General features: G+C 43.8%; 2 protein-coding genes across 9 annotated transcripts in view; one reads left to right on the forward strand and one right to left on the reverse strand.

The window, feature by feature from the left end:
• Positions 1-17,036, forward strand: part of LOC102383106 (RH-like protein) — a 20,551-nt gene extending 3,515 nt beyond the window's left edge. For 6 of the 8 annotated variants that reach the window (XM_025198608.1, XM_014517808.2, XM_025198609.1 and 3 more), the window contains 9 exons: positions 3,116-3,293; positions 5,940-6,090; positions 6,923-7,070; positions 10,261-10,427; positions 10,798-10,935; positions 11,160-11,290; positions 12,185-12,264; positions 14,023-14,096; positions 15,282-17,036. In XM_025198608.1, the coding sequence (XP_025054393.1) occupies positions 3,136-3,293; positions 5,940-6,090; positions 6,923-7,070; positions 10,261-10,427; positions 10,798-10,935; positions 11,160-11,290; positions 12,185-12,264; positions 14,023-14,096; positions 15,282-15,308 (1,074 nt within the window). In that variant the 5' untranslated portion in view covers positions 3,116-3,135 and the 3' untranslated portion in view covers positions 15,309-17,036. Of the gene's footprint in view, positions 1-3,115; positions 3,294-4,722; positions 5,091-5,939; positions 6,091-6,922; positions 7,071-10,260; positions 10,428-10,797; positions 10,936-11,159; positions 11,291-12,184; positions 12,265-14,022; positions 14,097-15,281 lie in introns of those variants that run through there. The other 2 variants (XM_025198611.1, XM_025198610.1) reach the window with 2 other exon arrangements.
• Positions 17,037-21,289: 4,253 nt separating this feature from the next.
• TMEM50A (transmembrane protein 50A) lies at positions 21,290-27,582 on the reverse strand. Its single transcript, XM_014517809.2, has 7 exons — positions 27,399-27,582; positions 26,256-26,359; positions 25,069-25,181; positions 23,883-23,950; positions 23,013-23,105; positions 22,200-22,260; positions 21,290-21,902 (listed from the first exon to the last, which is right to left on the reverse strand). The coding sequence occupies exons 2-7, from the start codon at positions 26,346-26,348 to the stop codon at positions 21,857-21,859; spliced, it is 474 nt and encodes a 157-aa protein (XP_014373295.1). The 5' UTR covers positions 26,349-26,359; positions 27,399-27,582; the 3' UTR covers positions 21,290-21,856.
• Between the last annotated feature and the right edge of the window lie 15 nt (positions 27,583-27,597).

The following is a 27,597-nucleotide window of genomic DNA, read 5'->3' on the forward strand; positions in this document are numbered from 1 at the left end:
AATTCACAATGCCTATCACTGAAAAACCCCAAACAACCATTTCAAATCCTCTTTCTACCTGACATGTAGGGCGCTTGTACGCGTAATTAAATTTGCCCTTTCTTGCATTCCAGCAGCATTACTCTTCGCACATGTGGGTTTTCCTGGCATTGTAACACTAGTCCTCCTTTACCTCCCTGCTACTTGCTATTCTCTCTTGTATCCCATCTAAAAACATGCCGACAGAGCAGGGGCCACATCACTGTGAACTGCCTTGAATGATTTTGGATGGTGTGAAAAATTATGACACAGAGCAATTTTGTCTTGATGCAGCCAGGGGTTAGGACTGTACCTGGGAGTCATTCCATGGGCCACAGTGAGACCACTTGTGTGTAAGTGTCTGCAGATTCAGGGCCTTCAGATGTTCTAGCAAGGGACTTTTCCAGAACAGCCTCTAAAGTGTAACATGTCTGGCTGCTTGTAGCAGACCCTTTGAATGTTTGAATTGCATAACACAAGTCAGAAACTTTTCTGGTGAGACATGTATGCACGCTTGTCTGAGGTGGGGTCTAAAATCAGCAGGGAACAGAGACGCTGCTTGTTCCTTGATAAGGGAATTCAGTTTCAAAGCACATTTCTTAGCAGACGGTGACACAGCCATAATTCAACTTTCCACCCTGGCTGGTGAAAATGGGGCCAGCACCCCACTTTGAAAAGGAGAGCCTGCGCTTTTAAAAATGAAAGAATACAACACTTTTCATGTACTCTGGCCCAAATCTGTTCTCAGCTGCTCTGATAAAAATCCAGGGTTATTCCATCAAAGCTGATTTGGTTTTGTTGTAACAGTGAGTGGAATTGAGGCCCTTTGTTTTGCAGACTGACTCTAGGAAATAATTTGAAAGCACATACTAATCTTCTCATAACTGTGGATGCCCATCACAGAACCCATCTGGCAGCTGTTTAGTATGCTAGTGCCTGCAAGTAGAGGGAACTGGCCTTGACAGCCCAAGAGGTCACTTGATGACCTTTTCAACTTTTTTTTCCAGGTACCTATAGAAACAAAACTCCAACACAGGAGTAATGCAGAAGAATTGCCTAAGGTTGGAGTTATCTTTACACAGGAAATAACATACAATACTTATAACATCATCTGTACTTTCATTTCATATGTAAATAAAAGATTCAGGAATATTGATTCATATTCAAAGGATCTGACTGGTAAATTTTTGTCCTCTGCATGGGTCAGGAATGAAATCCATATTTTTAAATATCTATTCCTCTCTTGTCTCTTCTCTGATAATCTAACATGAGGTGTCCGTTTCTCCACCAGGAAGTCACATATTTTAGCATACCACATTTTCAGGGGTCAGGGGTTGTGATTCCTTCCACCCTTGAGCAATACAATCTAGCAGCTAAAAACAAACTGGGTATCAGTTTTTCACTCTATACAAAATATACCTCCTTTACTGGGGCATTCAGTAGCCAAGCCAGTGAATTTAAAGGGATGTTATCACTGACCACAACAATTATTTTTCAGTCGCTTTCCCCAAGAATATTTGGGCCTCTGGACATAACTACTACGTATGGACCTCGTTTTTCCAGATTCTCCAGCATGTTGCACCAGTGTTAGAAAATAGGCATTGGATCCTACTTGGAGATAGGTACCATCAGTGGAGTGTTTTATAAATGATTTCTTTGTATAAAACACATGGAAGATGAGTAATCCTGTTCTCCTATTTCTCTCCATTGTTGCAGCTCAGGTCCTTTTCCCAGGTCTCTTTCCCAAGCTTTTATTTGCTTAGTCTTCCATTCCATCCCCTTCTCTGTTGCAATGGCATATATTTTAGAAGTTTACCATTTTTCTTTTGAGGGGTACCCTATGTTAATTGTCTCTGTCATACCCAACTGTGACTAGGTAGAAGCACAGTGATTATCTAGTGCTTATCTAGTGCTTTGCAAATATTAACTAGGTCATTCTTCTGGTGATCCTTGGACATAAATCTGTCACCCTTCTTTTACAAATTTGAAAACTAAGGTGCAGTGAGAGGAAGTGGCTTGCGAAAGGCACACAAGTGAAGCAGGAGTAGATCAGGGAATATGTCCAGGGAGTTTCTGGATCCCAGCCCAAGCCCAATATGTGACATCATACTACTCCTTTTTTACCTAAGGGTTGCCAGTGCGTTGCAGTGGAGGCTTCAAACTGCTGCTGCAGCACATCAACCCATCTAAGCTTTATCGACATGCAAAGTTACTACAACTTGTCTTGATCCTGGAGGCAGGGTTAATTTAATCACAAAACCATGCTGTTCGTGCGTCTTGGAACAACACATTGAAGCAGAAAGCTGTCCAGTATCTCCCCTCCTGCCGCCACTTCTAATCTGCCCCCCTCTTCTTGCAATCTGAAGAACAAAGTCCCACTTCCTCTGGCCCCTTCCTCACCACTGTAGTCTCCTTGCCCTGCTGCCTTTCTCTTGTCAGAAGGAAAGCAGTCCAGAAATAAGAAAATAGATGGGGCACCCAGCATATTTTGGTTATTACTATTATTTTTTGTATTATGGTAGTGTCTAGAAATCCCAAGCAGGCATTGGGACCCACTGTGTGCAGGGTGCTTTATGGAGCTTTCATGACACACAGGTACCATCTTCAAAAGCTTACCAGGTAAATAGACAAAACGGAGAGGATGTGGAAAGTGGGAGGGGAGGTATCTTGCCAGTCACACAGCAGGTCATTGACAGTCCAGAGTAGAACTCACAGTCCTGAATTTCCTTATCGTCTAGACCATGCTGTCTCCCAGCCTTTGTTCCTAGCTTGTTCTTTGACCTTAGGAAAGACAAAGAACTTTCCCTGTCTGGGAAACCAGCAGACTAAGTCCCCTCCCTCCGACTGATGTGAAAGGTTTTGCTGTCCCCTGATAAACTATCAGAACTGGCCTTGTAACTCTATGTCTCTACCCAATCCCCAACTCTTTCAGCTGGGCTCGTATCACCCTCTTTTTCACCTATAGTCCTGGTCAAATGCTGAGGAGAGCTCTGAGACAGTTATCCTAAGTGGGTTGGTTGATTGCTGTTGTGATGGTCACTTAGAGCCTGGTCTCTTCCAAACTTTTACTGACCTCTTGGTGTTCTCTGCTGTGCAGCATTTCAAGATGTCAACGTCATGGTGATTTTTGGCTTTGGCTTCCTCCTGGCCTACTTGAAGAGGTACGGCTTTAGCAGCATTGGATTCAACATACTGGCAGCTGTGCTGGGGGTTCAGTGGACCGTGCTCCTGGAAAGATTTTTATTCCCAGACGAAAAAGAGAAGCATCTGCCCAGGTAATTTGATGTGTTCTAAGCAGCTTCTTTACCCTGCATGTAGCATGTCTGACTGCAGTGGCTAAGGGCACTTTCTTTTGTTCTGGGGAGTCTTTACTCATCATTGTCAGGGCTTTGTCATTTTAGTTGGATTGTGCCATCTGTTGATCTTCCTTTCCTAGTATTACTGAAATATCAGAGGTCCTTAAAAGACCTATGCAATAGGGAAGTGCTGTTCTGTTTTTCTTTAAAGGAAACTGAGGCACAGGCATGAAGGGCACACACACACGCACACGCATACACATGCACACACCATGTAGAAGGTCCCAGGGAGGACACGCTCCTGAGTCATCTGGCATGCTCCAGACCTGATGATATGGCATGCACTTCTCCCTGGCACCTGCTTTTGACCTCTCAGTCGATCGTGGGTCTGAAAGCAGGTGCTGGGGACAAAACCAGAGCAGAATCAATAGCCAAATTCTGGCTCTGGAGCATGTCAACAGATTTGGGCGAGGAGGACATGCTCAGCCCCGTCTTCCCTGGGACCTTCTGCTGACATCGTACAGACGAGCCATGAGTGACTTGCTCAAGACCACACAACACATCTGTGGAAGTAAAACCTAGGATGTCCCAAGTCCCAGGCATCACATAGAAAGCTGTCTTGTACACTTCACCTTTCTATGGTGCCTGCCAGACTCCTCCTCCCAGATCACAACTTTAATGGCAGATGCAGCAAAGGAAGCCAAGGGCCCAGGAGAGCGAGTGCCCTTTTCCAGTGAAGGTTAAGGCTCATTAATAGGAACAGTGTGAGAGAGCCTGTCTCTGCTACTGTTCGGGCCATGCAGATGAGAACGCTGGTTTCCACAGCTGTCCGTGAAGGACCTTTCATGAGCACTGTGCTCCCTGAAGTAAACACCTCCTACCCCCACTACACATGCTGTACACGCAGGAAAACTCACAGCGGTTTCAGAGCAATTTCCTTGTAGATCCTTTTTCCATCAGCAATGAGGCAGAACCTTTACCTTTGCTGAGGCTTTTAAGATTTTCAGCATGTTCTTCCTTGTAGCAAGAGGCAGGAGAGGCGGCTAATTGCGATTCCAGGATCTTGTAAAGGTCAAGAGCAGTCCAGAACACACGGTTCCAAATTGCAGCGTGTCTGAGTCATTAACATTCTGTGCCCCACTCTTGGCAAAAACAAGCAGGACAAAAGGGTATAAACAGCTTGTTAGGAAGGAGTGAAGGGGAAGGAGGCCAATCTGTTTGGAGACCTGAGGGACCTCCTCATGCCTTGGGCAGGGCATGTGGTTTGATCTGCTGGTTGAAGCACAAGGGAAGGATTGTAGTGGGTAATTTTTAGGACTCATTAGATGAGTGGCTGCCTGTGAACACCATGGACTGGACTTCCTGGGCCAGCAAGCTCCTTCCAATCTGATAGCCAGGGTCAGTGCTAGAACTGGACATGTCTGCCCTGCAGGCACTGCTCTGGCAACAGGTTATGTTGACGTGCTAGCTCAGATACAGCTAACAGCGCAGTCTCAGTGCAGAGCCAGTCTTAGGGAAAATGGTGCCCTGGGTGGGCTTGTATTTTGGCACCTCCCCCTGGCACTCCTCCAAGACACCAGGGCTACTACCTTGCCACAGAGGGGCTCCATCCAATGGGCAGGGCATGTGCCTGTGCTGGGGACTGCTACCTGTAGCCCTGTGGAGCTGAAGTGGAGCTTGCAATGAGTGGCCGGTGAGTGCTGGCACAGGGGCTTCGGTGCCCTGCAATCACCATGGGGTTCCTCCAGGGTCTGACATGCAATCAGCCACGTGCAGGTGAGACTCAACTGGAACCCTCCTCTGCTCCCCTCCACGGGATGCTGGCCCCAGCTGGGGGCTCCCTGCACGCCCCGCCATTCCCTGCCCTGTCCCACCTGGGTGGGAGCAGGTGCTTCAGCTGCTGCCATCCTCATGCACAGAATCCCGGGCATCCTGCCTCACCCTGCCCTGCTGAGGCCCCCTCCCCCTGCCCTGGCATCATGTGGGGTCCTGAGCAATGCCCAGGCCAGCACCACTACCTGCTACTCACAGTGTGTGTGTGTGTGTGTGTGTGTGTGTGTGTGTGTGTGTGTGTGTGTGTGAGAGAGAGAGAGAGAGAGAGAGAGAGAGAGACCCGCCTGACCATTTTGCCCTGGGAGGTCACCACATCACCTACCCCTAAGGCTGGTTCTGCTCAGCAGCATGGAGCTCAGTTCAGGTTTCAACACCTGCCCAAGAAGCTGCATAGATGTTTGGGCAGGTCACACACACGAATTCTGCTGCCACAGCTACACTGCTTGCAGTCCCTGAGCTAGCTAGTCTAAAACCAGATATCTACAGCAGCTGCAGTTACAGAGCGGCCTTCATGACCACCTACTTTCTCTCTGCCTTTGGCCAGTTAGACTGAGTGTGACTCAGATGAGACATCTTTGCTTGGCATTCAGTAGTGGTTCTTGACCTAGAAAGAGTCGTGAGCCCTTCTGGGGATGAAGTCCAGGCAACCAAACACAGAAAATGCCTTAGAAAATGTCACGTTTATTCTCTCTGAATGTCTGTGTCCTGCACAGCAATCAGGTTTCTGTATCAGAGGCCAGTTTCCTTTCAGCCAGTTTTGTAATATATTTTATTCCCATTCTTCTATTAAAGCATTTTAACGGCCTCCATGAGTGTTGTCGCTGTGTTAATCTCGGCTGGAGCTGTGTTGGGCAAGGCCAACCCTTTTCAGCTGATTTGCATGGCGATGGTGGAGACGACTGCTTTCTGTGCTAGCAGATGGACCAATGTGTACATCCTGGAGGTAGGGTAACCATGCTTTCATGCATGTGGGGAAAGGTTTAAGTGGGCTTAAACCATTGTGTATTTGTTGGAAGCATTTCCTTTTGGTTTGATATTGACCCTGTGCTAACAGCTACGCCTGACCTAAGGGCATGTGTCTGTTTTAGACTGAGTTTGATCCTGCCACTGCTGTGGGTGTCTTCACCCCACTACATGTTCTGCACTCCTTGACAGAGCAGCTTCTCTCTGGCCACCTGCACTTCATCTCCCTTCTAGCCTATTCATCCTGCCTCTGCTTTCTCCCCTGCTGCTCTTATCACAGCTCCCTTATCTTTCTGCATTCCCTGCAGTGACTGATTCTTTCCTTTTAGATCAAGTTCAAGCTCCTTGTCTTCACCTTCAAGGCTATCTGCTTCTTGATTCTAGCCTTTGTTCTTGTCTAATTCCTTCTTTCGGTTCCTTCGTTCACCAAATAATAATCTGCTTCATACCCTCATTCATGCTGAGTGTCAACCATGCTTGGAGCTGTTTCCTATACCCTGAACCCCTCTCCCTTTCCTTCAGTCGCATCCTCAGGCTAGAGAAGTGCTTCTTGAGACTATTTACATAATTCCTAGGAGTTATGGTGATTGCCATGATTGCAATGGCAATGGTTGCCAGTTCCTTGAATTGTCTTATGAGCCATGTACAGGCCTGTGTAAATAACACGTTCACCCAGAGTGCTCCGGAAAATGACATAAAAGCTGGTGCAGGGGTGACATTCTTCAAGTAAATGAGGAAGAAATCTCAGCACACCCCACAGAGATTCAGAAGCATCATTTTACTCATGAATGGGATATTTTTATCATCTGCAGATTGAGGAACATGTAAGCCTGATGCATGTTCACATATTTGGGACCTTCTTTGGTCTGATGGTCTCCTGGTGGCTCACTCAGCCTTCGTTGAGAAGAGAGACTGGAAAGGAGGACTCTGATGTAACTTCTGATTTGTTTTCAATGTTGGGTAAGACATTTGCTTTAACATCTCAGCATTAGGGGAGAGTGGAACGACTCTGAGGACTAGCATGGAGCCCTAAGGACACAAAGGTTTTATTTCAAAGTTGTAGGATCGAGTGCATCCTAGTGAAGATGAATTGCTACCAACTTTTGTAGGAAAAGAATGTATTTAATCTTAACAGGAAACAACAACATAAGGACATTGTTTGCCAGGGATAAACTTAAGGATGCCCTCTCTGGGGACCTACATCCTGCCCTAGCAGAGGAATGGATTCACTGATCTTATAGGTCTTTTTCCACATCTGTCTCCTGATTCCAGTACATGCAGTTGATTCAGTTCCTTGGCTGTACACACCAAGAGATGCCATCAAGAGGAGGAGCTGGTTCGGGGTGCCCACTGGAACTTCACCACATGCATGCTCAGCAAGCACACATCTAATGGTGCCTGGCAGCCTTTTCCTAATAATAAAAGAGGAAAAATTAAATGTTGTTCTTGCTGAGTCCCCAGAGCTCTTGCTCTGCTGTGGAATTCTAAGTGATTGGTTATTTTAAATTAACTCATCAAGGCACTCTTAAGCCTTCATTATAAGTTTAAAACCAGCTTACTACCCCCAAGTGCTCACTGTCTAAAGTAATTATGCCATCACTTCATGAATAATTCCTGAAAGCAGCTCTGAGAGAGCAGGCACAAATAAAGGACCAAGCAGGTGACTTCACAACAGTGCCTCCTCGTACCCTGCCTTTTAAGTGGGGGAGAAATGTGCATGATCTGCTCTCAAAACTTAGGGCTAAATAAACCAGGGATGCTTTATGCCTATTGGTGGTTAGGTCTTGCAAGGAGCTGCTTAATGCAGGGGAACATGAGATACACAGTCTGAACCCCCCTCTCCTGCATTCAGTCCTAGTATAACATTTGCATTGCCATAGTGGAAATCAGTGATGGGCTGTTCAGTTCCATGTGTGAGTTGGGACAGTGACCAGTGCTCGAAGCAATTGTAATCCCATTATGCAGTGCTATAGCAGGGTAGGAAAAGGCATTTCTTCGTGAGCTTTTGCTGGTTGGTTTATACCTCGAGAGTGATGTATCTTATGATTTCTGTTTAGGCAGTGTACCAGGTGAGATATCACCCTGAACAAGACCCAGGCATTATTTGAATCTGTCCTAAGCTTGCCAAATAGGATATAAATAGGACTTGGATCCCACAGGCCATGTGCTGCGCACACATTTATGTCTACTTTATTTGCCTCTGAACTAATACGGCACTTTGTGTATTCAGAGTACCATAGCAACACTAATGCATCTGCAGCTGGGAGTTCTGAAGGTAAACTATATGAGTACTGCCCAAAACACATCTGAACGATGGGAGTTCAGATGGGTTTTGGATCGGTGTACGGCTGAAGTGTTTTAAGGGGGGACAGTAGGAATAAAAGAGGTTTAAAGTTACAATGCTTTATCTCTGCTTAAAGAGGAATAGAGTGGACAGAGAAACAGTTATATAGGGTCAGCGGGAAAGCGGTAAAGTACTTTCTTTAACTGCTTGTCCACACCCAGAGAGGAATGGGATGGAGGAGCTGCCTTGAGGGCACAAGACCCCTCTAAAGATGTACAGTGGTGGCTGTTGGCTGGAGGACTGGAAAATGAAAGGGGAAAATGGACAAATGGCAAGAGAAGGAGGAGAAAGAAGTGGTTGGGATGTGGGAACTTCAGAACTTCTAGGTCTGGATTTTCCATTAGCACCCTTAAACAAGACACCAGTTGTTTCATCTTGCAAATGGACATTACATTGGTACTGCTACGTCATTTCTGCTGATTTTACTTAGACACAGGCTTGCCAGTCTCTGCATGGATACCTGCAGCATATCAATGTCCTAGCACCTGTTGTGTCTTTGAGAACATAATAGTCCCCAGGTGTCGGATAAGATTATGTATCCCTTTTGACTTGACATATTAGTTACTGCTGGGTGAGTGACACCCTCCCAAACATCTTTGAGGGCTGTGCTTAAAACATAGCCTGTAAACAAACTGAAACCATCATCTGCCTTGTTGCTTGTAATAGCATGGGTCACGAGTAAGGGTAAAAAGTCATCCTGCAAATTGAGAATGTTGCTAAGAAGATGAAAGATATGTGTCCCAACTGTAAATAGTGGTATAGATGGGGAGGCCTCCACAGGCAGAAACTTAGTGATAAGTGGAATTTGTCTATTTCCCAGGGATATGCCTGATGGAAGGTATAGAAATAACACCACACTTTGAGAAAAGCCTCAGCCAGGAACAAGATCTGGTCACTGCATATCATTGTAGCGCAAAGTCATTTAGCTTTTCAGAGCAAATTAAGATCCCAGAGCCTGAATGTTGGCCTGCAGGGTTTAGCTCAGCCCTCAGGTGGACAAGAGGAGCAAAAAGAAGCAGTAAAAGTATTTGGTGACTTTCAGGACCTTGTCAGGGTTGGTGGCAGCTGTGCTATTCTCAACCCCTGTAATTTGTGTGACTTCTTAATCGATTCTTAATGAGACCACTTAAAATGTACCTAGAAAGCAAAGTACACATGGGACTGGCTCTGTGTAGTTCAGGCACACCGTCGAACATTAGCTATCAAGACTGCTTAGAGTCTCCTGCAGCAGAGATGGGGGAAGACAAAATAAAACATAGTTTGTGTCATCTATAAACTTTGATCTGTTTGGTCCAAAGTAGATCCAAAGGTCCTAGGAGCAAAATTGTGCTTGGGGCACAGTGTAAGCTCGTGTGAGTGCACCTGCTGCCCTCTGCCGGATGCAATTAGATCAGCAGGTGTCTTATCTGCACACAGGTGAGAAAAAGAGAGGAAGGGAGTGAAAGAGGGGTTATATTATCCTCTGAAGGCTGGCCCTTTAAGGGGTTTACTGTTGGCTGTGGCATGTGCTGGTGGAGCACAGGGACTGAATGACTACTTTGAAGGACCTGTCCTTCCTAATAAGATACTTAGGTGTGTGTTTATAGCCGTGGCTATTGTCATCGTGTGCAGGGCTAAGCTGCTGCTAAGATTCCGGTGCGGCAAGCTTTAGGGACTGTCAGCATTGTGGAGTACCATCACCCCTTCTTCCAGTGAGGGCACTGCTCAAAAGGTGGAGTGTGAGCACAAACCTGCCTGGAACAGGACATGATGGTGCCATTGGTGGTGTGAGCATCCTAATGACGACTGCCTGTCTTTGTTTGCAAGGCACTCTCTTTCTTTGGATGTTCTGGCCAAGCTTCAACTCTGTGCTCGTTGATGGGGTGGTGGAAAAGAGGAACGCAATCCACAACACCTACTATGCTATTGCAGTCAGTGCTGTCATTGCCTTTGCACTGTCTGCCTTGACCAACAAGAATGGAAAACTCCAGATGGTAAGAGAAAAACGTAGGCTGCTCTGCTTAGAAACATGTCTTTGTGTTAAACTCTTTATGCTGAAAGTAAAAAGGCAAATAAGCTAAGGCAGTGCTGGGTCCTCAATGTGACAGTGGATCACTTGTTAGAGTGCTGCAGATGTTATCTGCACAGGCTTCCCCAAAAGTAAAATTAGCCCCTGCACAGGGTGCTATGTACCATCTCCTCCCATTTAAATGCTCAGAGTGGGGAGTAAACAGTCCACAGGTGTTGTGTTGCACTGGGTGGGGGCAGCGCAGGGTGGGCCACAGGTGGAGGGCAGTTGCTCCCTTTGGGCCCAGTGAGTGGTTCCTACTGCTGCATGTATGAATCTGTTCTGTTAATCTGCAGACCCACATCCACGGTGCAACGCTGGCCGGTGGGGTTGCTCTTGGCTTCTCCGCTCACATTATTCAGAGTCCTTGGATTGCAATGGTTTTGGGTTTCCTTGCTGGTGTGATGGCAGTACTGGGACCTTACTTTGTCAAGGTAAGGTTCAAAATCCACAATTCCCTCAGCACTAGTTGCTTGGTCTTTTGAAGTTCCACCCTGTGAGAGACCATATGTTGATGACCGTCTCTCTCTAGAAGAGCTGAGTCCCATGAGTGAGAGCTGGGACATATATCTTCTGTTTCTAGATCTATGACTGAATATCTCTACAGCTTTGTAACTATTTGCTTCTGTGTGTTTATTAAACACTGCCCCCATTTCAGATGTGTTTGAATTCGGCAGTCAAGATGTACGACACCTGTGGCATTCATTGCATGTTTGGGATGCCTGGATTGCTGGGAGCAATAGCCTATGTCATCCTCTTCGTAATATACAACTGGAACAACTTGCCAGCGTAGGTAGAGCCTTTTGATTCAATATTGTGGGTAGCTCATCTGTAATATATTGTGCCTCAAATTGGAATTCCAAGCCCTGTAAAACATGCAGAAAGCTTTGGATTGTCCTCACAGATTAATCCTTTGGTACTAACATGTCCAGTTCTAACATGGACCAATTCAAAGGCCATTTAATTCAAAGGAAATATTCTCCTTGATTTCAATAAGCTATGAATCAGGGCCTCAGAATTAAGTTTTGTTTCTGGATCATTAAGTGGGAAATCATAGAGTGACTTTGGGATGCAGTAGTGTGAAAAGGAAGACAGGAGAACCAAGATGAAGGTGCAAGGGAGACTGAATTGGGACATGAAGGGTGAGCATGAGTGAACCTTTGAGGCCTAGCAGCATGAGGGAGGAAAGGCTTCAGAGTCCCAGAAGCCTTTTTTGTTGTCATCCCGCAGTGTGATCCTTGCAGATGAACCCTTATTCCTGCATGGAATCCCACTGACTTCGCTAGGGCTCTGCCTGAGTGGATCGTATTACAGTACTGGGGCATTAGATGGGTCACATTCTTCCTCCAGGTATACACATCTGATTCCTATTTTAGAGACTAGGCATGGCAAGCATGCACCCAAGAGCAAAATGTGGCCCTAGGATTGTCTTAGTCTTTGGGCCTGACATCAGTTGATGAAATTTTCAAATGCAGCCATTGCATAATTTAATTATTAAAAATCCATTTGGAATTATGTGACTTTTAGCCTGTTAAAAATTTTGTACCAAGACACAGATTGATGCAACAACATCATAATCTTTATAGGTAACTCAGCATCTGTGAGTGGGAAAAGTCCAAGGTATATTTTTCCCTGGAGTAACCTGCAGTTCTGCACTTAAGTGTCGTTGCTTTTCATTTCCAGTAGGGGTTATCCAGCCTTGATTGAAGTGGGTTCTCTGAGCATCACCATCCTTGTGGCCGTGATAGCGGGCTTTATTACAGGTTAGTACGGGAAGCTGTTTCAGTGGCACCTTTCCTAACTTTCACAGGTGCTGGGTGATCCAGGTACCTCTTCTGTCATAGCAGTGTTGCCCAGCCTATTGCATCTCATACGGTGGTAACTGGGGCACTGCTATATAGAGAGTTTACTTGCTACTGTAAGAAAAGCTGTGACAAGGTCTGTTCTCTTGTGACTTTGGGCCAGGGACACATTCAACAAGGCCAAAGCAGTAGCAGCACTCTTATTCTTGCCAATGTTATTTTTAAAGGGTGCTTCAGCAGCCCCCTTTGGTTTCAGGAACAAGAGAAAGTAGGAGGAAATCTTTATATGTAAAATATGACATTAGTAACAGAAGAGAGATAGCAAGACCTTTTTTCCATGTTGGGCCACATCCTTGGCTTGTGTAAATCAGCAGTGTTAAACTGAAGACAGTAGATGATTTGGCCCCCATCTGCGTTCTTGAGATCAAAGATCCTGGGTCTCCAATGTGGCTCTTTGGTTATGTTATGGTAGTTGCAGTATTTTCCATCACAGTTTAACCTTGTTTTAGAGCAAGAAAAACAGCATGTGAGAATTGCTCTGAAATACTGTACTCTAAGATGAATATGCCAGGCTGTAATTAATCTATAACCTCTATGCTAGTTCAAATGTAATTTAAAGGTTGAGGCTAATTCAATAGATTTTTAAGTATCTACTTCATCTGACTGAAACACATGGGAAATATAAGCATGGCAGAACTAAACAAACAGCATATGTTAATCCAATCACTTTTAATAAGCAGAGTATTTATTTACACCTGAAATCCCAATTTAAGAGGGCTAATAAGCCAGTTTGTTTCCTGGTAAATACCTGGTCTCTTTCTTTAACACATGGGTGTCAATTCTTGATAATCAAGCAGACCCTTAGGCCCATGCAGAGGCCTGCTGGAGCTAAAGGGACTTGGCATCAGTCTGGGGGCTGAAAAACATGAATCCACTTTCCTGCTTGCTTTCACCTTGTGCCACTCTGACTATGTCAGCAGAATGGAGAAAGGATCCATTTAATCCTAAAGAGAGAAAATAAAGAGACTGCTCTTCTGGAAGTGCTGACTCCTCCCCAAATGATGCCAAACTTTGAAGCCATCTGTTGGCTGAGCCAGGACGCTGTGTGATGGCTCTCAGATGAAACCTGGTTTGTAGGGAATGCAGCTTCACTTCCATGTGCCCAAGTAATCAGATGAATGGCAAAAAAATATTCTGGACCACTTTTTTTTATAAGTAATTTATAAAGGACTGGGAAACTTTTCTAGAGGGTCCAGCCTGGGTCTAGATTTTGGAACCAGGTATTTCATGTGTACGAGCCCCAGTATTTAAATCTAGACATTGACTTCTCCTTATTTTAGGAGGTGGCCTCTAAGGTTTAGTTAGGCCCATTATGCAGCTTAGATAGCAACATTGATCTCTTATCTACAACTGCTCTGTTTGTTCTGGACGGATACTTTCAATAGTAACTGTGCAAGAGTTTAAACCTGGGTGCCAATCCAAATAGTTCCTTTCCAAAAACGTTATTCATCTGAGATCTAATTCACTTCTGCAGAAATGAAGGAATGCCCCACAGGAAAGATGAGGAAGGGTGGTTTTGATTCTGAGTTGTATTTTGTTCTCTTACATTTCAATGCATGTGGCTAACAAATATGCTGCTACAAACAAGTACAGGACCAACAGAACAACAGCCTTGAATATCAGATCCATGTGTTTTTGCGGTTTATTTTCTTAACCCAGGTATCCTTTTAAAGCTGAATATATGCAAGGCACCACCTGTATCAAAGTACTTTGATGACCAGGTATACTGGGAGGTAAGTGTCAGTGAACTGCTACTTTCCTGTATGTGTATATAGATCAAGTGAGCAAGGACTAGTATTGTGAAGCTCTGACTTCAGTAAGGAGCTTTAACTAGTAAAATAATACAAAACATAATTCTTGTTCTTTATAGCTTTTAATGTTCTAGGTAGACTAATCATTTGAAGATGGGTCACTGGTTTGTGTGTGTGACTAAGTAGAACTAAAAAGGGCCTTTGGAGTTGTAGTACATCATTCTTAATTGCACTGGGCATTGAGGCACGAAGTTAGGCACCCCGTACAAACCGAGTGGGATTTGCAGAAGCCAGCAGGCTGAGTGGTAAACTGTCTAGACTGGCCTGCATAGTGCCACAGGATTAGATCCTACTCCTCAAAAATCATAAGATGTCCAGGCTAAATGGAAGCACTTGCCTCAGGGATTTCCATCTGTGAGTGTTCTCCTGAAGCTTAGTGCTTAAACCCGGTCAGCCTTTCTTCTGGAAAAAGACTCAGACTTACTCCAGAATACCCAGTGGCATAGTGTTTAGGGCGCTCACCTGGGCAGCAGGAAACTGCAGTTGTTAAATCGGGTAGGAGAAAAATCTCAGCCATGAGTCTCCCCTGCCTAAGTGAGTCTCTGGTCACTGGGCTATTGGTTACACTGGAACACCGTTATTTCAGGCTGTTTTTCTGCAGGTTAGGCATACTTTACCATGCCTCCCAGGCTGGGCACCACAGGTAAACTGATGGGGAATGCCTTTTTTTCAGAACCCTGTTGAGTCTTGGCACGAGCTAGGAAACAGCTGCTTGGCGGTTTCAGGACTTGGGCAACTGTGCACACTCATTGGAAGAGAGTTAGGTGTCTTTAGGGACACAGGCTGGGGGTATGGGGGAAGAGTTGTGTGCCCAAGTCCCTCGTTTAGACATTAAGTGGGGGCATTTAGTTGCCTATATGCATTTACGCATTGAATAAGGAAAGCTTTTAGGCATGTACTTAAAGCTGTTTTTATTCATGCCTAAGTGCTGTCCTGAATCTGAGTCATAAAGAAAAGCAGGGTAGAATAGTTTCCAAACTGTCTCTTTAGCTTTTATGTGATTTTTTTTTCCCCCCACCGACTTTCTCTCTCTTTTTTTTTTTTGGTGGGGGGAGGACTTTGTATGCAGAAATAGTTCTGAGAGAGAACTGCTTTGTTCATTTACAGTTTCCCCACTTGGCTGTTGGATTTTGAACAGAGGGACCCAAATTACATTAAGGTTAAACCAAAATGAGGAAGCTTTCTGTTCTCCAATACAGAAAACTAATGAACATGTGAAAAAGGAAGTCAAGTAGCATTCCTGTTCTTCAAAAAAGTAGACAATATTTTAATAAGCTGTTTTTATTCAATTATATTGTATATGAAATTACACATCAAATAGTTTATCCTTTCTGCTTTGGTGAATCTTGCTTTCAGTATTTTCTGTAGTAAGGTCTGTGCAAAGATTTGTTGCACCCATTTAGCTTTGATTTGTTATAACTTAAGATGCATGTAGATTTTAACAAAGGAAAATGTTTTTTGATTCCAGACTTGGGAAGCTGTAATACAGGGGTGGCCAACCTGCAGCTCTGGAGCCACATGTGGCTCTTCAGAAGTGAATATGCATTTCCTTGAATCTTTGCACAAGCAGATGTGGTCACGATGTGGTTGTGCAAAGATTCAAGGAGACACACATTAACTTCTGAAGAGCCGCATGTGGCTGCAGGATGGCCACCCCTGCTGTAATATAATTACGCAGCTGAAGGGCTTAACTCTGCAGGTCCTGAGTACTTTGGTCCTGATTCAGCAATTCAGATATGGTGGTGCCTGTTATTAAGCAAAAGTAATCCAGCTGAGATCCATAGAAAGCACCTGGTTGAATGTGTTCCTGGATCAGGGCCAGATCACTTAGCATCTTGAGGAAGTAGGCCCTAAATTAGCTGATAAAGGCAGATTTCCTGTAGCCGCTATGGCTTAGGTCAGCTGTCTGGGAGTTCAGGTGGCAAGAAACTAATTTAGGAATAAAAGGCTTGATCCTGCAACTTTTACTCACTTCACCGGTGACAAATCAAGTCAGAGGCCTTATGTACGCACAAGTGTCAGCAATAGACCAAATGTACTTGGCTACTTGTTGGGGCTGCAGGTGCTTGGCTCTTCAAATGACCAGGCCCACTGCAGACAACAGGAGAATTCCTTTGGCTAAACTGAAGTGGTCATGGAAAATCTCGTTCACTTGAATAAATGCACAAGTAATCCCAGTGACTTGAATGGGGCCAGCTGAGTGAATAAAGATTTGTAGGATCAGGCTCTTAATGTGTATCAAGCAGTGCTGAACACCAGTGTTCATTTTTAGTTGGTATCTTCTGCTCTTTTTTTTTAATGAGATCTTTAATAATTTGGTACCATGTTTTAACTCGGGGGTGGGCAAAATGTGGCCGATGGGCTGGATGCAGCCTGCCAAGCCATTCTCTCCAATACTTATCTGCCCCTGGCTGCCTGTTGTGCGGCTCTCGATAACTTGCCAAAACTCAGTAAGCGGTCCTCCGCCCAAAATAATTGCCTGCCCCTGTTTTAACTCCTGAAAACATTTTAAGGGAATAATGCAAATAGCTGCAATATTTTGGATGTGAAAATGCTTCTAGAACATAATCTATTTTTATCGTACTTGAAAAATTTGCCTGACAATGTCGTGCCTACTCTAGTTACAAGTAAGACTTACATTTTGATGGTAAGGTGGTGACCAGCAGGCATCTCTGACAAGGTGAAGTCTTCTGGTATAGTTGGCTTAGATCCTGCTGTGGGCTCTGTGTGAAGAGATGCCTCTGTCCACATAAAACATCTTGCAGGATGATTGGGATTTTGATTACTTGGTTTTGTCTGTTTGAGAATTTCTCTCACGCAGCTCTTTTGTTGTCAATGGAATAAAACATATGCAAGTACTGGGAGGTGGTCTATTTGGTACACTTGCTTAAAAAGAAGCTGTTGGTCTATTTGGTACACTTGCTTAAAAAGAAAGCAAAGCAGGAAGAAAGAAATGCTAAGTGAGATTGTACAGTCTTTCTTAGATGACACAATAAGAAATGTACACTGTCCGTGATGCATTAGCTTTTAAATGAAATGGCTGTTACTAAATGGTTGACTCTCCTCACCACTCTGATGGCAATAATGAAGCTCTCTCCTCCAGTGAATGCCATTGTTCTGTATTCCTGGGGCACAAGATGGTCAGTCATTTTGTTCAATCAAAGGAGGTGGGAGCTGAGCTTAGCTTCCATTTAGCATGATCACAAAATGATTAAGAACACATGAACTGTTTATCATTTAAGACTTACCTAGCTGCTATTTTGCTTCCTTCCTTCCTTATGAGAGTTTTGCAAGAGTCCAGTTTGGGTTCAACCTGTTGGCAGCATAAGGTCAAACCTGTTGCACCGAGTGCAAACTGCCTCTGAGACCTTTCAGCAATACTGGGGGTACCACATGCATTATTGCTTGGACCCTGAGATATAAGGGGGGACTAGGGTTGGGTTAAAAAACCCTCCCCCTTATGGCTGACGCATCCAGAAGTAGAGGAAGGAAAAGCAAGTCAGAAGTGAGAAGAATCATCCAAAACTTAGTTGTGCTCCAATATGTACTGGCTGTTCCAGAAACACTGAAATGGTTGATCAGTTCAAGGTGAGATTGTCCTGTTCATTCCCAAGAAGCCACAAGAGGTGTTTGAACAGAAGCCCCAAGCACTTGCTCAGTTGTGGTTTGCAGCCCAGGAGTCATTTCTTTGGTTCTCCTTGCTATATCCTAAGTCCTGGGAGGAACTGCTTGAATGAGCTCTACATGGGAGACTGGTGTGGTAATGGTGTGTTGTTTAGGGGCCACAGCAGTAATTGGGGGTGGAATACACAACATTTGCAGCCTTCTCAGAAGGGTTTGGTGTATCCCCAAGTAGAGGCAGTTTTAAGACAAAGTCCAGCAGCATCTTCTACTCTGATTTATCTCAGACAGTTTTGCTAGTTCTCCTACCTCTGTGCTGTTGGGGGATAAAGGGAGATTCTGGCAAAGTTTCAAATGAATGCACTTAATGCCTAAACAAAGGAACTGCAGAAAAGTCCGTACCATTTTGTTCCTCCTGCTGTTGCATGGACTTTGACGTTACAGCTCTCGTGCCTGCCTTGTCATCTCTAACTTATACAAAATAAAGAGCCAGTAAAGAATAAGTTTGAGCAGTCATTTTTACAACACCAGTCTTTTAATTTATCACTTCATTAATCATGATTTAAAGTTGGATTATAAAACCAGTCCCACTCATTAAAAATCTCTCTCTTTTAAAAGGAATTAAGTAGCTTTGACAGACTTTCTGTACAGGCTCATTTAAATTAATTGGTAACTGTGATTAATGTTAGGAGCCATAGGAAGATCTGAGGAATATATTTCAAAGTTAGTGACAAGACTATTTAAAGGTATTTTGGGAATACTTGTGTGAACTGGTAAGTAACATACAGTATGATTAAGGAAGACAATAGCTTTATATAGTTATTTTGCTTTCTGTGTCCTATCTGAAGTAACTTTAAGCTGCCACTGTTGGTCCATCTTATTTCTACTGGAAAAACCTTCCAGGGTTGCCTTTTTCCTTGACCTTGCAGCTGCACTAGATAAGTATTGCTAGTTAATAATTCTATAGTGCCTTCTATAATTCCCTATAGTTGACTGATAGGGGAGGTAGTCATGGACCAGAGCATTTGATAGGTAATGTCTTGGTCCCTATAGGAACATATCATATTTGTTAGGGGCTGGAAGGGACCTTACAGATCATCAGGTCTGGCCCCCCTGCACTTTGGGCAGGAAAGACCGCTGGGGTCATGTGACCCCAGCAAGATGGGCATCAAGACGCTTTTTGAAGATCGCCAGGGTGGATGACTGTACCACATCTGGGGGGAGTCTGTCCCAAATCCTCAGCACTCAGCTTATAAAGAAGTTTTTTTTCTTATATCTAGTCTGAAGCGATCTTCAATCAGCTTGTGCCCATTATTTCTAATCCTCCCCTGGGGGGCCTTGGCGAATAGTTGCTCCCCCAGGCCTTGATGTACTCCTGATATACTTATTAGGGGTGTGCAAAATGGGCTATATTCAATTGAAATCTGATTTGGCCCGACGTGGGGGACAGTGATTCAATTCACTGATTCAGATCACCGGCCCGATTCGATTCAGTTCGGCCAAATCCAGATTCAATGCTGATTCAGAGTGAATTAGTTACGAAAAATATGGAGAACTCCATTCAGTCTTAACTCAAGCAGAAGAATACAACATGCAAGCCAATTATGAGCTTGGCAACAACATATAAAAGGCAGGGTAGATTTGTATCTTGTAGACTAAATCAGAGATGTATAGCATAAGCTTCTGTAACCAAGAGGCTTACTTCCACAGATGTCGTGTACATGAGAGTGAAGGCTGTACGTAGCACCTGAGGAAGTAAGCTCTCTGCTTACAAAAGCTTATGCTATACATCTCTGATTTACTTAGTCTACAAGGTACAAATCCAGGTTTAGTCTCAAGTCAAACAGAAAACAAACTACCTCCCCCTCCTCAATAACATGCAAACCAGTGGAAATGTCTAAAAAGAAATAACATTACAGTTTGGCAAGACACTAGAGGCATTTGCCAGGTTAAAGATATAGACATAAAAATTTCCAAATATTTGGAAGATTGAGCTATGATGTGAAAGTTGTAAATCCACCAAAAGGTACAGAAAGCTTTCTAAATGTCTTTGAAAAGGAAAGGACTGGAAATCACTAGGTATTAAATGCAATGAAAAGTTTAACACACACCAAGATTCACCAGAGTGTTCGAGAACTTTTCTCTGAAGTTGTGCAGGAAAAAAGAAAAGGAAGTATACAGAATGTGTTAGGAGCACAGCTAAAGCAGCTGCCATAAGGTAGTTGAAAGAACCTAGAAAAGATGCATCTTGTAGACTAAATTATCCAAGTTTGCTGATGACACTAAGATGCGGGGTGAGGTGGACACACTTGAAGGGAGAGGCTGCAAATAGATTTAGACAGACTACAAAAGTGGGCAGATGAGAATAGGGTGGGGTTCAACGTAGACAAATGCAGGGTGCTGCACCTTGGGAGAAGGAATCCACAGCATACATACAGGCTGGGGAGTTCCCTTCTTGAAAGCACAGAGGCGGAAAGGGATCTCGGAGTCATTATTGACTCCAAGATGAACATGAGCCGCCAATGCCAGACCGCAGCCAGCAAGGCCAGTCATACCTTGTCATGCATCCAAAGGTGCATCTCAAGCCAGTCCAGAGAGGTGATCCTCCCCCTCTATGTGACTTTGGTCAGGCCGCAGTTGGAGTACTGCGTCCAGTTCTGGGCACCGCACTTCAAGAGGGATGTGGCCAGCCTGGAGAGGGTTCAGAGGAGGCCACCCGCTTGGTGAGAGGGCAGCAGGACAGGCCCTACGAGGAGAGACTGAGGGACCTGAACCTGTTCAGCCTCAGCAAGAGGAGGCTGAGGGGGGACCTGGTGGCTGCCTACAAGCTCATCAGGGGGGATCAACAGCAAATAGGCAGAGCCCTTTTCTCCCCAGCACCACCTGGTCACAAGCTGATGGAGAATAGGTTTAGGTTAGAGATCAGAAGGCAATATTTTACAGTTACGGTGGCCAAAATCTGGAACTAACTTCCTAGAGAAGTGATCCTTGCCCTACCTTGGGTAAATTAAAAAAAGAGGTTAGATGATCACCTGTCTGGGGTCTTGTGAACCCAGCATTCATTCCTGCCTGTGGCAGGGGGTCAGGCCAGATGATCTGTTCAGGTCCCTCCTGACCCTAGCTACTATGAAACTATGTTGACTTAAGAAATCCCACAGTACTTGGAGAAGGATGGTATGCCACTTAACAGAGGCTGTGAGCCAGGTAGGTATGGCAGAGCTTTGCTAATACCCGTAACAATTTCAAAAAAACAAATTCAGAAACATTCCCTTTCCCCTCTGGAAGCTAAACTCAAGAATTAAACCATATAGGAGCACTGTTTGTAGAGCCAGGGTACCCAAGTCTTGTAAAAGGATTTTTTATTCCCTTGCAAACTAAAATGTAGCTTGTAACAAACTTCATGGACAAATTATCCATCATCTAGTATAAGAGCAAATGTTCACATTAGCTAATTATATAAAAAGCCTGGTTGCTAAAATAAAGTTAATCTCCAATTTTTCCATGCAGCAATAACAAACCTTTATTTGACTATTACTTATGAAAGGTCATAATATTGCAGTCCAAATATTCATACAGAAACAAAACTGTATTTTGTGGAAAATAAAGTGCCACAGGCCAGAGTTCTGAAATTCACGAAATATTTATATAGTGTAATATTACATATACGAAATATTGTATCTTAATAAATATATTTAAAGGTTGTTTTAAAGCATTTTTAATTGCCATTTTGGACCTTAGAGAGTGTAGAACACTTGGTTAAACACAGCTATTATTCATCTACGACATTTATTTGTAACAAATAATATACCATAAAAAGTGACTTCCATTGCTACATTTTCCTTCATCAACTTTTCATTTCAGTCAAATACAGTCACACCATTTAAAGCCAACAGCAGAGTACAAATTTTTACCAGAATAAAAAAATTAGTGTCGTGATTCCACATTGTGCTCATTTTATCCTCAGACATAATCCAGGAGCAACAGCTTACAAAATGGTTTTACAAAAAGATCAGGAGCGTGCAGTGGAAAGAGAGAGAGGGCTGATGCACTTCCTCAGACAGTCACTGCCACAAATCTTCAGTGCGACCAAATTTAAAGACCAGTCCTCTGTTTAGAGAAAAAAAACAAGAAACCAAACCATGAGTATATGATGTTTTCACAAAGCATAAGGACTTTTGCTTCCAAAAAAGAGCAGTCAGATCCAAAGTCTTGATAGCTAACACAGACTTCAGTATTCAGTGATTCTGAATATAAAGTCCTGATCCTGCAACAAGATGCAAACAGGCAGATCTCTAAACGCTGCCTAAACATACCTTATTACAAACTAGCTTTTTCTTCACAGCGATCACAATTATAACTAACTAGATTTAATTTAGAAGAATAAGAAAGAAAACACAGGCTTACCCAAAAAAGATAAATGCGTTCTGGAAGAAGACGGCTATTCCTGGATAGACTACTGGTTTCTCTGGTAAAAGAAAACAAAAATAATTTTCCAATTTTTTATGAAAATATTCTTTTTATTTTCTGATATAATCTGTTATTTCATGAATGCTCCAGCATCAGGTTAACAAGGATTATTTGTCTGGTACAGCAAACGTGTGATCAAAGAGCCTTTTTATTTTTGTTGTAAATAAGATAAGAGGAGTGACAAACAATAATATTCCAGGCTGTGGCAGCCAAGTAGGGGGAAAACAAACACTTGTTTTACAAACACCGCAGCTTACACTATACTTCCTGTAAGATATTTTCTATGTCCTTGTGAACTATTTATATCTTTAACAGACAGATGAACAGGGTTCTACATCTAAACCAGCTGAATAGAACATAGGGTTTTTGGCATTGTCACTGCACAGCAAAACTACCCATGTGAGACAATTACTGAATATGATCAGTGGCTCACAGATAACAATACTGATGAGTAATGTACTGTGGGCAACACCATACTTTGCTCTGTCAACATGAAGAAACATGTCCCCAGGGAAAGCAAAGTTTCTTGTGGCTGTAGCCAACACTGGAGGGTCCTGTAGGCAATGTAAGGCAGAAAGACTAGAATAGAAATTGGGATTAAGGGCCTTTTCCATTTACCCTACTTAAAACATCATAAATACTAGAACAGATCTTCTGAGCGTCGATTCAGAGGGAAGTTCACATAAATTTATGCAATGCCCATGTAAAAATCAAAATAGGTTTGATATTAAAATCTGTATTGCATCTTACCTTTAACAACATAGCCTCCAAAAAGGATCCACATGGAAGCAATCAGAGATCCAAAGGCCATCATAAAACCAATAAACAGCCAGATGCGAGCGCCTTAAAAAGAATGTGCACATGTACTTTAACTTGAAATATGCTCGTTTCATCGTACTTTATTGTAGAAACACAGCCTTCTAGACTAGGACTGCCACTGTATGCAAAATACAAACACATCTTACACACATCCTAGATGTTGTAGGGAACTATCAAAGCAGTAACAGGATGATGCTATTGCAACTCCAGAGCTGCAGCTGCTTACATGACAGCTGTGCTCCTTGTCACTGTGGAGAGTGGTGCCTAAGACTTGTGCAAGTCCTCTACAAGAGGTGACTTCCACCCATGATTCATAGAGAGAACGTTAAGATAGCTGATAGCACCAACCAGCCAAAATGAAACAGATCTTATGTTGGACAAAAAAAGCAAGCTTGCACTACACACCAAGAAGATAAGAATCAGTAAGTTATATGGTGACCATCTGGAAAACGTAGCAGCCAAAACTATGGGGGCCAAATTTATTGTTTCATACTAAATTATTTTAGAGTGTCTCAGATGCCAGAAGAATGAAACCAAAAACTATTAATTATTGCCAAATGTGTAGGCGGTGGGCAAAACAAGGTGTGGAAATTAAAAGTGCTTGTTTGACAAAATCATGTAAAATGAATAAACTTTTGACATATATGAAAAAGAAATCAAGTTAATATCCTGTAAAAAGGCTTATTAGTGGCATATCAAGAATATAAAATGCCACACTTGTTTTATTTACGAAACAAATCTACATCAAAGCACTGCATTATCCACATGCACAGTTCTAGTGATAATGTGATTTATTACTACCTGTTTGTCCAAGACAGCCTTCACTGTAACTGTCACCACGAACTTGACCATTCGATACTGCATTGATCCTACATAAAAGAAACAGAAGGGAATTGAACAATACAGTAAAAACAGAATTACCACTTTTTGTGATTTTCTTCTATTACTGTATATGCTAATAGTGAGAATTTATCATATTTTCTGCAAGCTTTGCTTTGCAAGAAGATACAACTAACTCAAATTTGAAAAAAAAATGCTTTTTCAAACAGTATCCTATTTAGAATGTTGAAATTAGTAAGAATATATGTGGTAGGTATTAAGAGACTTGGCTTGTAATCCAATTACTTGCAATCAATGTAAATAGAGTCTGTTGGTACTCATAGATTCATAGATATTTGGGTCGGAAGGGACTTCAGAGGATCATCAAGTCCAAACCCGTGCTCAGGCTGGGAAAGAGCAATGGGATTAGATGACCCCAGCCAGGTGCATGTCTAGCCTCCTCTTAAAAGACCCCCAAGGTAGGGAGAGCACCACCTTCCTTGGAAGCCCATTCCAGATTCTGGCAACCCTTACCATAAAGAAGTTCTTCTTGAAGTCTAACTTAAATCTGTTTTCCATCAGTTTGTGGCCTTTGTTCCTAGTTACTCCAAGGGGTGCACTGGTAAACACGGCATCTCCTATTCCTTGCTGCCCCCCCACCGATGAATTTGTAAACGGCCACAAGATCCTCTCTCAGCCTTCTCTTGCGAAGGTTGACGAGATCGAGGTCCCTCAATCTCTCCTTGTAGGGCTTTGCCTGCAGTCCCCTAACCATATGAGTGGCCCTTCTTTGAACCCTCTCAAAGTTGTCCACATTCCTCTTGAAGTGCGGTGCCCAAAACTGGATGCAGTACTCCAACTGCGGCCTAACCAATGCCACATAGAGGGGAAGCATCACCTCTCTGGACTTGTTCATAATGCACCTGCTAATGCATGATAGAGTGCTTGTTGATCACTTCATCACATTGACGACTCATGTTCATCTTGGAATCAACCATGACTGAGTGACTATGTCTTCTATGTGAGCTCCTAGTGACCCACCCTGCAGAAATAATGTCCATTTATGTTTGACAGGTCTATGAAAGTTTGCCTTAAAACCTGTATTTGTTACATTATTTGCACAATGCAAGTTTTATAAAGCATGTAGCTAATAAAGAATTGCACCTACATTAGGAATGCAATAGTGGCTATAACTCCACAAGCATGGTATGAATGGTTGAACTGTTCCATGTCAGGATACTTAACAGCTGCATCTATGATAATCCACCAGCCTGTAAAAAACTATTTAAAATAAAATGACTTAAAACGCAGACATGATTACACCCGACAGCATTACAAGATTGTTGCAGCAAAAGATACATTAGCTTATATGAAAAAAAGTTATATGGCCAATTTAGTTTCCATTTAAGTCGATGAGAGTTTTGCTGGTTATTTAGTTGGGAACAAGATGAGACACGAGCAGTTAGATATGCAGCATTAAATTGGTGGAAAATGAGAAAAGTGGAGCAGCCCATGCTTAAGATTTCCACAGAAACATCATTTAAGAAAGCCTCATAAAAGTGTGTTTTCCTTAAATATATTCACTAAGCTACATTTTTTAAATGTGCCTGTATAAATGTCCCTGGAACTACCCTTAAATGAGACCCTACCACAAGCCTGCTCAGTGGTGCAACAGAGTATCATAATTATGAGGAAAGTAATTCAGATCAAGTTCTGACTGGGGGGGCTTGAGGGGAGTGCTAACTGAACAACTTTTGGGATTCCCTAGACTTTTGATATTAAAAAAAAAAGAAATTATGTTTGGTAGTTGTCTGTCAAAACACAGATTGCCTTTCATGTGTAGATTAGGCCAAACTATTTTCTCCCCGATTCTGATGAGGCTATATCATTATGGTAGCGCTCCCCAAGCAAGTAACCACAAGATAAGCTACAGCATTATCTTTAAGCACTTCAACTATTTCATGGTAACTATTTGCACTTATTTTCATTCTGTGGTAAATGTAAAGTAGCTTAGTTATTTTCATAAACCGCAGGTAAAAAAGCATGCGGGTGGATACCTGCTGTGTAGCTGACCTGCCCTAAATTCACAGCCTACCTTACCATGTGATAACTTGCTTGAATGCCCATTCTATTACCTGAATTCATACACTCTTCTCTTAACTGAATTTATGCTTCCAGGATAACTACTCTGAAAGCAGTAACACAAGATCCAGTATGAGCTGCCAGCATCCTGTATTCAGTGGGTGTTAGCATATTGCTCTCGTCTTAAACAGCACTTTTCACTTCAGTAGTGACTCAAGTACATGACAAAAGCACGTGTAAAATAAAAAAGGGTATCTGGTTAGTTATACATACCAGCACACCAGCAGCAATGGATGCAATTGTATTTCGCTTTTCTCCCCAATCAACGCACTCTGAGCATCTCATGCTCTCAAGAAATCCAGACATTTTTCAGTTCTCTAACAAGTTAGATGAAAAAGCCATATTTACTTTCTTATATAAAGGATATCTTGTAACAGTACCATGAGGTAACCACACTAAAACGTGAAGATGTCAAAGTTTTTGGGGATAGTTAAAAAAAAAATCTGGATGTCATCAGCATGCTGAAAATGCTGCAGGCCGCCCCCCCGCTAACGGAGCAGGGAGTTACACGCTAGTTAGTGGTGAGAACTGTCCTAAGTGGCCTTCTGGGGCCTCTCTGAGGGCTGTGAACGAGAACGCCAAATCCATGCCTAAATTTCAGAAGCAAAAGCAACAGGCTCTGCCTATCCACTCCAGCTCTGCGACCCTGGAAACGAGGCAGCGAAGACACCCTGGGGTGCCCAGCACCACTGCGATCGAATACAGCTCCCCGGGCATCCTCACTAGGGCTGCGCGAAGCTTTGACCCCCGATTTGATTCAGTGGAGATTCAGCCCGATTCGGCAGCCGAATCACTGAATCCGAATCGAATCAGAGGACCCTTTAATCTCTCCGAATCGACCTGGAACCTTCTGAATCGATTCGGAAAGATTCGGAGATAGACACAGCTTTAAATATTTTCCTACGTACCTCTCAGGAGTCGGTGGCTCATGAATGCTGCGATGCTGGGGCACACGGAGCATCCCACAGGAACGCCGGGGGTGGTGGGGGGTGACGTGTCCCCAACGCATTCAGCAGCAGACCTGGAAGTGGACCAGAAGCACTTCCAGGCCCACCAGGAAGCATTCAGGGGGCCCTGCCCTTGGTTTGGTGACTGGCACCTCGGGGGGGGGGGGGAGCACGTGGGGGCCCCCTCCATGTGCCCCGGCGATCACGAGTCACACCGGTACCTCGAGGTACGTAGAAAGACCATTTAAAGCCGCGCCTGCCTCCGAATCGACACTGAATCTTCAGATTTGGATGCATCCGAATCGAATCGGGGACGGTGATCCGAATCGACGAATCGCATCGCTGCCCCCCGAATTCGGGCCGAATCCGAGATCGAACTGAGCTCGCTTCGCACGGCCCTAGTGCTCACCACTATGTTTCTCGGAATAAACCATCACTGCACAGACGGTGCCTGGGCTCGTCCCTCAGACCCCGTCGCGGATGTCCGTTGGGGGGGTGGGGAGGAGGGGTGGGGGACTCTGGGCTCACAGCCCCTGCCTCGGGCTGATTTGGGGGCTTGGCCCAGCCCGCACGATGCACGGGGGCTACGGCCGGGCCCCGAGGCTGGC

This window comes from Alligator sinensis, unplaced genomic scaffold (genome assembly GCF_000455745.1).
Source record: "Alligator sinensis unplaced genomic scaffold, ASM45574v1 scaffold337_1, whole genome shotgun sequence".
Taxonomy (NCBI): domain Eukaryota; kingdom Metazoa; phylum Chordata; order Crocodylia; family Alligatoridae; genus Alligator; species Alligator sinensis.